At 41.9% G+C, this 12,404-nt stretch overlaps 1 protein-coding gene across 6 annotated transcripts in view; it reads left to right on the top strand.

Annotated features, from left to right (window-relative positions):
• The window catches only part of PECR (peroxisomal trans-2-enoyl-CoA reductase), a 91,739-nt gene that overhangs the window by 5,248 nt on the left and 74,087 nt on the right, over positions 1 to 12,404 (top strand). For 5 of the 6 annotated variants that reach the window (XR_013173041.1, XR_013173039.1, XR_013173040.1 and 2 more), the window contains exons 2-3: positions 320 to 388; positions 12,056 to 12,189. Coding sequence is in view for 3 of the 6 variants with exons in the window: in XM_077155059.1 (XP_077011174.1) it covers positions 320 to 388; positions 12,056 to 12,189 (203 nt within the window). In the remaining 3 variants the exon portion in view is untranslated. The remainder of the gene's footprint in view (positions 1 to 319; positions 389 to 12,055; positions 12,190 to 12,404) is intronic. The other variant, XM_077155060.1, reaches the window with a different exon arrangement.

The following is a 12,404-nucleotide window of genomic DNA, read 5'->3' as shown; positions in this document are numbered from 1 at the left end:
CCCTTAACACAGGGAGTACATCTAGTTTTTAGGAGGGCAAATGGAAGGAGACTCACCCAGTTTTCACCAGTCTCGAGCTTTAGTTTATTGAAAGTTTCCTTTATTGTTCTATTCATTCTTTCAACTTACCCTGAACTCCGTGGCCTATAAATACGATGTAATTTCCATTTGATGTTTAATATTTTTGCTAACAATTGGGTAACTTGGGCGGTGAACGCTGGCCCATTGTCGGACCCCATTGCAGTTGGGGGGCCAAATCGGGGGACAATTTCAGAAACTAGTTTTTTTATTACTATTTGTGCTGCCTTGGTTCTGGTAGGAAATGCCTCAGTCCATCCGGAGAAGGTGTCGATGAAGACTAACAGGTATCTGTATCCATATGGACCAGGTAATATTTCTGTGAAGTCTGTTTCCCACTGTTCCCCTGGGGCTTGTCCCCTCAGCCTGGTTCCCTGGGGCATTTCTCTCCCTCGGCTGGAATTTACCTGGGCGCAGATGTGGCATCTGGAAGATACCTGCCGGGCTTGTTGTTGCAATCAGGGAATGCAGTAATCCCTTTGTAAGAGTTCACTTAGTTTCGTACTGCCCAGATGTGTACTTTGGTGAACCTGGGCAACCAAATTGTGCCCCAGGTGCTCTGGCACTAGGATTCTCCCATCCAGGAGAATTTTCCAACCATCTGGATCTGTTCTAGTGCCCAGAGTTTCTCCCAGTCTAATTTCTTCCCCGGTATATTTTGGAGGGCTTGGTAGCACTCGCCCCAGTAAAACAGGAAGGATCTGCAGCGTCCCCACTGGTTTTTGGGCAACGTCTTTTGCCATTTTATCAGCCAGGGCATTTGCTCTGGCAATTTGAGTTTTGGCAGTCTGATGTCCTTTGCAATCAGACTGCCCTTTTTGATGACCAGATGGACTCTAGCAAAGTGAGTATTTCTGGTATATTTTTTATTTCCTTTTCTCCCGATGTCAAAAGGCCCCGTTCCTGATATAGTGCCCCATGGACATGCGCAATTGCCAAGACGTATCTGCTGTGCATGTAGATGTTGACAACCTTTCCTTTCCCCCACCTTAGAGCCTGAGTCAGAGCTATTAGATTGGCCTTTTGGGCTGAAGTCCTATGTCCTAGGGCCTGAGCCCAGATGACCCGGTCCACAGTCACCACCACTGCTCCTGCATACCTGATTCCCTCTGAGATGTAAAGCTCCCATCTATATATAATTCTTCATCAGGATTTGGCCAGGGATTGTTGGTGAGGTCAGCCCTCAGGTTCATGAAAGATTCCAAGGTATCGGGACAGTCATGGATGGACTCGGACGGGTCATCATCCGGAAGCAAGGTGGCGGGGTTAAAAGCCACTGTTTTTAGAAAGTGGATTCTTGGGGGATCCAGTAGGAATACCTGATACTGGGTTATCCGGGCATTTGAGAGCCATCTCTCAGGTGGGCTCCTTAAGTAATGTTTCTGCTGAATGTGGGGCCACTATGTGTAAGTCCTGTCCCAGAGTTAATTTAGATGCTTCTTTTACCAAAATGGGAGTGGGGGCAATGGCTCGGAGACAGCTTGGCCACCCAGCTGCTACATAGTCTAGTCTTTAGACAGATAGGCAACTGGCCTTTTCCATGGTCCTAGCATTTGGGTGAGGACTCCTTTTGCTATTCCTCGGGTTTCAGCGACATATAGTTGAAAAGGTTTGGACAGGTCAGGCAAGGTTAAGGCAGGGGCACTCACAAGCGCCTGTTTCGGCATTTTAAAAGTTTTTTGCTCAGCCTCGGTATAGGTTAGAGTTTCCTCCTTTCCCCTGTGCTAGTGTACAGGGGTTTTGCTATTTCTGCAAACCTGGGAATCCAGAGCTGGCAATATCCAACTGCTCCTAAAAACTCCCATACCTGCCTTTTTGTTTTTAGTTGGGGTATTTTTAGTGTAGCTTCAATTCTATTAGAAGACAGAGCTCTTTTTCCCCCTTCTAATTCATACCCTAAGTATGTTGCTGAACTGGTGCAGAGTTGGGCCTTTTTGGCTGAGACCCAATAGCCCAACTGGGCTAGTTCCTGTAATGAGTTTTCGATTGCGTTTTTGCAGTCTGACAGATTATTAGCTGCCAGTAAAAGGACATCCACATATTGTAGGAGGGTTATCTCTGGATGCTTTTGTCTAAAACGAGCCAGATCCTGGCTTAAGGCCTCACTGAACAGGATGGGAGAATTCTTGAAACCTTGCAGCAACTGAGTCCAAGTTAGTTGTCCAGAGAACCCCCCCTCTGGGTTAGTCCATTCAAAAGCAAAAATGGGTTGACTTACCACAGCCAGGGGAAGCGAGAAGAAGGCATCCTTTAAGTCCAGAACAGTGTAGACCTGGCTGGGAGGTAACAAAGCTCAAGAGCATATATGGGTTAGGCACAGTGGGGTGAATGGTTTCAATTCTTTTGTTTACCTCTTGGAGATCTTGCACTGGCCGGAAATTGTCAGTCCCAGGTTTTTGGACCAGGAGAAGGAGGACGTTCCAGGCCGAATGGCAGGGGACTAGAATACCTGCCTCCAGGAGTCTGTTGATATGGACTGCAATGCCTCTTTTAGGCTTTAAGCTTATTGGGTATTGTTGGATTCTGGTTGGGGTGGCAGTGCTAGTTAGCTAGACAACAGTGGGGGGCTAGTGGGCAGCTAATCCTGGTAGGTTAGTTTCTGCCCATATGCCTGGTATTTTTTCCTTAAATTCCCGCAAATATGGGTCTGGGGCCGGCCAACGCCACCTCTGCAGTAAGTAAATACTCTTCTGATAAGAGGCAAGTGAGAATTGCTGAGGGGTTTGTGTTGAAGGAGAGCTCAGCTGGATCATTTTTGAAAGAGATGGTGGCTTGTAATTTCTGGAGAAGCTCTCTCCCCAAAAGGGGGTACTGACACTCTGGCATTACAAGAAACGAGTGGGTGACAGTTCCTTCCCCAAGGTTAGTGATCCTAGTCTTAGTCCATGGTTAAGACTTTGTCTTTATTTTTCCCTTTATTTTTTTTAATGGTTTCCCATCTACCTTTTTGTTTTTCCTGTTCAGCCATTGTGGGTACTAAAATTTTGGCTGTTTTTTTGGACTGCGTGGTCACGGGGTCATCTCTGTTATTAAAAGTCTTTTGGGCAATCTCTATCAGTTTGGACAGCACTTTACCCTCAAATCCTTCTAATTTCTGTTATTTTTTTCTTATATCTGGGGCCAACTGGGTGACAGATGCTATATTTACGGCTCGCCTATTTTCGGGCGCCTCTGGATCTATAGGGGTGTACAAGCGGTATGCCTCAAGGAGGCGCTCAAAAAAGCGGCCAGAGATTTGTCCGGCTTTTGTACGATTTCGCTTACCTGAGATAAGTTGGTCGGCTTCTTGGCAGCCGCTTGTATCCCCTGGAACAGAGTCTGGCAAATACCGATCGAGAGCCTCCTCACTTCTATCAGTGTTGGGGTCCCATCCGGGACGGGTGGAGGACAGCCTGTAATCAGGTTGATTCAGTAGTAGGTTGTCCATCAGATCCAAGAATGAACTTCCTCACCTCTCCTGACTCTGCCTCATTCCTCGGAGGTGAAGAGGGCTGGAGGAGCTGTTGGCAGTCATCGCAGGCGGGCTGGTGGCTAAAAAAGACAGTCTTGAAGAGGGAGATGAGCCCTTGGGGCTTTTCAGAGAAAGAGGGATTCTGGTTTTTCCAATTATACAGATCGCTAGAGGAAAAGGGGACATAGACCATGAAAGGTGGGCTGGCATCCCCCGGGGCAGGGCCAAGCTGCCTCAAGGGTAAAATTGGAACTCCGGAAGAATCCGGTGATTGTGAACGAGAAGAAGGGTGGTGAGCAGAGCCACTTCTGGTATGGGGGGGACTGAAGGGCACGTCCCAGCTATTATAGGGGCTGGTTGCTGCCTCTTGGCTGTTTCTCCCCTCTGGAGGTGGAGGGGCTGTTGGGTATGGGGGAGGGTCCATCAAGAGCGGATCCTCCGATGGTCCTGTCAATACTGGGATCCCATTAGTCTTTTCTTCTTGAGAAGTTTTTATTAAGAGGGCCGTTTTGGCTCTAAGATTTCAGGAAACTTTCTAGCTGCATCTTGGTCAGCAGACACTGCCTCTCCCATTACTTTCACATTGCATAGGCTAAACCTTTTTAAAAATTTTTCAGACCAGTTTTTGCTGGCCTGAAAATCCTTAAGGGTGGACCCTTCACCTTTATTTTCCTTTAGGAAATCATATAAGGGCTTAGCCTTTTCTCTATGATGCCAGTCTATCAGTAAACCTTTTTTTAAAAAATTTTTTATTAATTAAAAAAAAATTACATGAAAGAAACACAAACATTCCCAACACATAAACTCAGCAATTCACAGTATCATCACATAGTTGCATATTCATCATCCTGATCATTTCCCAGAACATTTGCATCAGTTCAGAAAAAGAAATAAAAAGACAACAGAAAAATAAAACAAAAACAGAAAAAAAAAATTTTACATACCATACCCCTTACCCTTACCTTTCATTGATCATTAGCATTTCAAACTAAATCTATTTTAACATTTCTTCCCCCTATTATTTATTTTTATTCCCTATGTTCTACTCATCTGTCGACAAGGTAGATAAAAGGAGCATCAGACACAAGGTTTTCACAATCACACAGTCACATTGTGAAAGCTACATCATTATTCAATCATCATCAAGAAACATGGCTACTGGAACACAGCTCTACATTTTCAGGCAGTTCCCTCCAGCCTCTCCATTACATCTTGAATAACAAGGTGATATCTACTTAATCCGTAAGAATAACCTCCAGGATAACCTCTCGACTCTGTTTGGAATCTCTCAGCCATTGACACTTTGTCTCATTTCCCTCTTCCCCCTTTTGGTGGAGAAGGTTTTCTCAATCCCTTGATGCTGGGTCTCAGCTCATTCTAGAGCTTTTCTCAATCCCTTGATGCTGAATCTCAGCTTATTCTGGAATTTCTGTCCCATGTTGCCAGGAAGATCCACACCCCTGGGAGTCATGTCCCACGTAGACAGGGGTGGGTGGTGAGTTTGCTTGCTGTGTTGGCTGCAGAGAGAGGCCACATCTGAGCAACAAAAAAGGTTCTCTTGGGGGTGACTCTTAGGCCTAATTTTAAGTAGGCTTGACCTATCCCTTGTGGGATTAAGTTTCATATGAACAAACCCCAAGACTGGGGGCTCAGCCTATAGCTTTGGTTGTCCACACTGCTTATGAGAATATCAAGAATTCAACTTGGGAAAGTTGAGTTTTCCCTCATTCTCACCATTCCCCAAATGGGACTTTGCAAATACTTTTCCACTCACTGATCATATCACTGTGGGATTCATCAGGGCATCACCTGGACAGACCAACAAAACCTCAGGTCCTACCCAAAGTTCCATGTACTTAAGGTGTTCAACCAATTATCTACATAAGTTATATTAGGAGATGCACTAGTCAAAATGTAAATTTTGTGCCAAATAAACATATTTTGCTTTAGTCTCACACGTAAGGTGAGATTTTAAAATATTAATTACCATCTATTTTCAGCATCCTGCAGTAATGACATTCCTTTTTCTTCCTCATGCAAAAATATTTTTAAAATTTGTACATTTAGTCACTATTATTATATACTATCAGCATTCCTAGATTATACCATCTCAATCTTTAACATCTATCTTTCTTTCTGATTTCATTTGTGCCCCCCACGCTCCTCCCTCTATCATTCTCACATGCGGCTTCATTCAGTGTTTTAACATAATTGTATTATAGTTAGGTAGTACTGTACTGTCCATTTCTGAGTTTTTGTATTCAGTCCTGTTGCACAGTCTGTATCCCTTCAGATCCAATTACCCAATATCTTACCCTATTTCTATCTCCTGATGGTCTCTGTTAACAATGAAATATTCCAAGTTTATTCACTAATGTCAGTTCATATCAGTGAGACCATACAGTATTTGTCCTTTTGTTTCTGGCTAATCACACTCAGCATAATGTCTTTTAAGGTCCATTCATGTTGTTACATACTTCATAACTTTATTCTGTCTTACAGCTGCATAATAGTCCATCTTATGTATATGCCACAGTTTGTTAAGCCAACCGTCTGTTGATGGACATTTTGGCTACTTCCATCTCTTGGTAATTATAAATAATGCTGCTATAAACATTGGTGTGCAAATGTCCATTTTGTCCTTGCCCTCATGTCCTTTGAGTAGAGAAAGCATATAGATGGGTCCTGTTTTGTAATCCATTCTCCCAGACTATGCCTTTTGATTGGGGAGTTTAATCCATTAACATTCAGTGTTATTACTACATGGGTAGTACTTTCTTCTACTCTTTTGCCTTCTGGATTTTATATGTCATATCTAATTTTCCTTCTTTTTACCTTTACTCATAATCTTCCTTTCTACACTCTTCTCCATACCTCTCTCTTCTGTCTTCATATCTATCTCTAGTGTTCCCTTTAGTATTTCTTACAGAGCTGGTCTCTTGGTCACAAATTCTCTCAGTGATTTTTTTGTCTGAAAATGTTTTAATTTCTCCCTCATTTTTGAAGGACAATTTTTCTGGATATAGAATTCTTGGTTGGCAGTTTTTCTCTTTTGTAATTTAAATATATCATCCCACTGTCTTCTTGCCTCCATGGTTTCTGCTGAGAAATCTACACATAGTCTTATTAGGCTTCCCTCGTTATGTGATGGATTGCTTTTCTCTTGCTGCTTTCAAGATTCTTTCTCTTTGACCTCTGACATTCAGATTAGTAAAATGTCTTGGGGTATGTCTATTTGGATCTATTCTCTTTGGGGTACGCTGCACTTCTTGGATCTGTAATTTTAAATCTTTCATAAGAGTCGGGAAATTTTCAGTGATAATTTCCTCCATTAGTTTTTCTCCTCCTTTTCCCTTCTCTTCTTCTGGGACACCCACAACACGTATATTCATGCGCTTCATGTTGTCTTTCAATTCCCTGAGTCCCTGCTCATATTTTTCCATTTTTTCCCCTATATTTTCTTTTTCTTGCCGGATTTCAGATGTTCCATCCTCCAGTTCACTAATCCTGTTCTGTCTCTCGAAATCTACCATTGTAGGTTTCCATTGTTTTTTCATCCCTTCTACCTTGCCTTTCATTCCCATAAGTTCTATGATTTGTTTTTTCAGACTTTCAATTTCTTTTTGTTCATTCCTTGCCTTCTTTATATACTCCTTCAATTCATTGATTTGGTTTTTGATGAGGTTTTCCATGTCTGTTCATATATTCTGAATTAATTGTTTCAGCTCCTGTATGTCATTTGAATTGTTGGTTTGTTCCTTTGACTGGGCCATATCTTCAATTTTCCTAGTGTCGTTTGTTATTTTTTGCTGGCATCTAGGCATTTAATTACCTTAATTAGTTTATTCTGGAGATTGCTTTCACTTCTTTTACCTAGGGTTTTCTTGCTGTATGAATTTGTTGTCTATCTGTTCTTTGACATTCCGTTCAGCTTTATCTGGACCTCTAGCTTAAGTTTTGTTTAACAGAGGAGAATTTTTCAGTTCTTGTTTTCTTGTTTCTTGCCCTGCTTGTATGGTGCCTTCCCCCCCCCTCCCTTAGGAGGGTCTACTTAGGTATTATAGACCCCAGCCGGATTTTCCCAGACCAAACTGGCCTCCTATCAGGAGGAAAGAGTCACCTGCATCAGTTTTCCCTGAGGGTGAGACCCAGCGGGTTGAAAGACTTTCCTGTGAAGTCTCTGGGCTCTGTTTTTCTTATCCTGCCCAGTATGTGGTGCTCGTCTGCCTGCAGGTCCCACCAACATAAAATGATGCGGTACCTTTAACTTTGGCAGACTCTCCCTGCTGGGGGCATGGTGGAGACAGAGGAGAGGTTGTAGGCTGGTTTTAATGGCTTCAAGTTACCAATCCCTGGTGTCTGAATTCCTTGAGGGAGGGATTCCACCTGAGTTGGGCTTCACCCCTTCCCTGGGGAAGGCACAGGCTTCAGATAAGCCCCCATACGAGCTCGCTTCTGCCTATGTCTGGGGCAGTTGCAGCATGAGAAGTCCTGCCGCTATATCCAAAGGCAGTCAAGCCCCTTTGTAGAAACACAGCCACAAAAACCTCTGTTTCCTTCTTTTTTTTTTTTTCTGTCAGCCCTGCCCCCTTGGCACCGGGGCAAAAATGAGCAACCTCTGCTTTGACCAGGTTTACCTGAGCTGAGGGCCTATTTTTAGTAGTCAGAATTTGTTAATAAATTCCACAATTGGCGTTTGGTTGGGCTCAGCCCCTGCTGCTGGTAAAGTCTCTTTCCTTTCCCCTCTGGAAAGCAGCCATGGGGGAGGGGCACCAGTCGCCACATCTTGGGGAACTCACGGTTCTGGGGGGGGCTTGCAGCCGGTCCAGCTGGTCCAGACTGGGGTAAACTGTGTGTCCGGTCACTGACGTGGCCCCAGGTGCTGTTCTGTACTGTGCCTGGTTATTTAGTAGTTGTTCTGGAGGACGAACTAAAATGTACACATTGTTAAGTCACCATCTTGACCCGGCTATCAGTCAACCTTTTTAATAACAATCCTGCCTCTAAAGATTGTTGCACTTTCTGTGGGTGAGCTACAGATTTCGGGGTTTATGCAAATGCTTTGCAGTTGTGTAGCCACAGCAAGAGCTTCACAGATTTCCTTTTCTTTCTTCTTGATGTGCCTTAGGGTTGATTGATAAGTCCATAATAGTGGCCAACCTTAATAGTGGCCCATGCAGCAGCCATTTTGCCTGCAGGAAGTATATCTAACAATTCTGTTTTTTTCCCTCAAGTTCATGACTTTCTTCTGTTTCATGGGAGCACTTTCCAAACCACTAGGATCACTGTGCTTGGGATTCATGATTTTAATAGAATGTATGTGTTTAAAATGGCCCAAGATATGACATACTCGAGATGCGAAGATCACCGTGAGATGTCACATGAGAGAATGCTATAAACACACTTGACATCCCCAAACCAGTGCACAGAACCACAGTTCTTTCACTACAAATTTAATTTTAAGAAGAAAAAAATTGTGTAACTGTTCATTAATATTATTAAACAGTAAAATACATACTGTACAGGTAAAATTATACCTAGCCATGCATACATTTTATGCATTTATGAGTTACTAAACTTTTTAAGATAATTGTATATTTCCAGCCTTTCTATGTCATCTGCTGACCTTCATGTGTCATCTGCGGCTCCTGCAAACTCTCCCAAAATTCCCATTTAATTTCTTATGCCTGTGATATTTTGAAACCATAATGGGGATATTTGCAATACAGGAGTAACTGCATTATACCACTTCACGCAGAATATAAGAACCTTATAAGTTTGTAGGTAGTTCTCACTTTTCATAGTATTGTAGGACTGCGAAACTGGCCATGCAAAGCTGAAACCATGCAAAGTGAACTTACTGCATGGGAACAATTATGATTGTTTCATGGCCTTCAAAAAATTTGTCAAAGCATTAAAAATTCTCTTACTCTCTGTTATAAGTGTATGGGGAAAAAATCTAATATTTATTTAGTACACTGTAATTTAAAATGTTAGAAACATTAAAAATTAAAGTGTTTTATTTCTATATGAAAAACTTACCAGGAGTTTGAACAGTGCTTGCCTTCTCATTTTACACCTTATGATATGGAACAAGCATCTTGTCTATGCCTTGTTGAATTGTTACCCACCTTTTTTTTTTTTTTTAGTTTTTATTGATACAACAATGTACGCGCACATACATTCTTAACATACAAACTTTCCATACATGGTGTACAAATCATCTACCTTTTTAAAGTCTGATCAGCTTTCAACATTTTATCCTTATGCTTTTAATGTCATGGAAATATCTCCAATGGTTCCTTTAATGTGAAGATTTTGTTGTTTCCTCTGAGACATCTTCATTCCTTGTCACAACCACTTTCCTTATTTATGTGGAGAAGTTTGCCTTCGTTAAGTCCCTCTGGTCCCATATCTACGGTCTCTGGAATAGCTGTAGTATTAGCATTCCCATGGCCAGAAATTCTATAACTCTGTTTACCCTCAGTTCTGATTTTACTCCCAGCGTTATTAATTTTCACATTGGCTGGTTTCCTCTTTTAATAGTCCATTTGTGTAAAACGACACCTGAGTTTCTCCTTGTGAGGCAAGAAGCAATACGATAACATATTTAGCTGTTGTGCATGGACTGAATAACATGCATGGCAACCAGTCATTGACAGACTTTGAAAAAAGTGACACGGTTAGTTACTGGTTATGATGTGCGTCTGCTATTTATTTGATAATCTGTAGTGATGAGCTGGTAGTGAACTTTATATTTTATGCACAATTAATTGCAGTTGTAAGTGGAATGGTACATGGTGGTTATGGGGGACTGGGATTATTTAACTAAGCTAAGGTAACTGAAATTCATACATATTGGAATAGAGCAAAATGAGGACTACGTGGACTTCCATTTTCCCCTTCATGGCCATTGTGCTATTGTTCACATACGTGTTATTTCTACATAGATATAAACACCACAATACGCTGTTATCTTTTTTTTTTTTTTTTGCTTTAAGCAGTCAATTGCCTTTTAAAAATATTTGAATAGAAAAAAGAAGAAAAATCTTTATATTTACTCACATAATTACCATTTCTGGTTTGCTTTCTTGTTTTGTGTAGATTTAGATTTCCATCCAGTATCATTTTTCTTTTGCTTGGGTTACCTTTAACATTCTTTTTTTTTGGTAGTACAGGTCTGCTGGTGATGAATTATTCCAGCTTTCATATGTATGGAAACATTTTTATTTAATTTTTAAAATATGTTTCTGCTGGGTTAAGATTTCTAGAGTCAGCTTTTCAGTTTTTAAAGATGTTATTCCACTGTCTTCTGGCTTTTTCTGAAAATAAGTCTGCTGGCGTCCTTTTCTTTTTGTTCTGTTCTTACTATGTTTTTCTGTGAATGCTTTTAAGATTTTTCTCTTTATCATTGGTTTATTTGATTAGATCATCACTGTCATTTCTGGTTCTGTTTCTATGAATCGACCTTTCTCCTCAGTATGAATTGTATTTTCCTGCTCCTTTGCACGCCTGATAATTTTTTATTATACATCAAATATTTGAATTTTACCTAGCTAGATGCTGGGTATTTTTATATTCTTCAGAATATTTTTGAGCTGTATTCTGGGATGAGTTAAGTTGTTTGGAAATAGTTTGATCCTTTAAAAGAGTGTTGCTTTTACGATGTTCGTAGTTGACCTGAGCAGCTTTAGCCTAAGGATACTTTTGCCTTACAACTGAGGCGGTACCCTTCTTAGTACTCTACTCATTCCTGGCAGATATACAGTACAGTAGAACACTATCCTGGTGGAAATACTAACTAGTCCCAGTGAGGATGAATGCCAGGATTTGTTCCCTCTACTCAACTTTGGGTGGCTCTTTCCCCAGCCTTGGAGAGTTTCTTACTCATATGTACTGATCAGTACTTAGCCGAAGGTTCTGACGAGACCCTCTGTGTGTACCTTTCCTCTCCCATTGTATGCCCTGTGTCATCTAGCTGCCTTGGCCTCTCTGGACTCCCATTTTCCCCTCTTTCCAGGGAGGCTGCTGGCCTCAGACATCGTTCCTTCTCTTTGTGCTGCATCCTGGAAAGCTTCTCCAGGCAGTGATCTGGGGACAATCACGGAGCTCCCGTCGTTTGTCTCCCTTCTCGCAGAGACACTATCCTATGCTACCTGATGTCCAATGCCTGAACACCATTATTTAATATATTTATCCAGTTTTTTAGTTGTTTCAAGCTGGAGGGTCAATCCAGTTCCTGCATCGCCATCTTGCTCAGAAGCAGAAATCTCTTTCTGTCTTTTGGGGCCGCCTTGTAGCCGGCAGTTAGAGGCGCAGCGGGTTTTCTTGTTTCTTGCCCTGCTTGTAGGGGCCGCGACTCCAGTTCTGCGCGAGCAACTGCTCTGCGGCTGCAGCTTAACCCCCGGAGCCGCGCACAGGCGTGTTCTAATCTTCATAGGAACATGTGTAATATTTTCTAAATATTATTGGGATTTGGACAACTGATGAAAGCATATTTATTTGTTCTGGTTTTGTTCCCCTCAGGGTGTAACGTAGTCATTGCCTCCCGTAAATTCGATAGATTAAGATCTACAGCAGAGGAATTGCAGTCCAGCTTGCCTCCCACCAGCCAGATTCGGGTTACTCCGATACAATGCAACATCCGTAAAGAAGAGGAGGTAATGCAAATATATATACTTCATATATTCATCCCATTTAACTTACAGTAATGGTTCCTAAAAGGGCTGTAGTTCAGGTTCTCCTATGTAGCTGTCTTGGATGAGATTCACTAGAAGAAGGAAATTCTTATACAAAGGATTTATTGAGTGAGAGACTTCAGGAGAAGGGAAGAGAAGCAGGATAGAGACTATAGAAAGGATGTGGTTTCAGCTAG

The sequence above is a fragment of the Tamandua tetradactyla genome, chromosome 3, assembly GCF_023851605.1.
Source record: "Tamandua tetradactyla isolate mTamTet1 chromosome 3, mTamTet1.pri, whole genome shotgun sequence".
Classification (NCBI taxonomy): Eukaryota; Metazoa; Chordata; class Mammalia; order Pilosa; family Myrmecophagidae; genus Tamandua; species Tamandua tetradactyla.
This window is presented reverse-complemented; position numbering and strand designations above follow the sequence as displayed.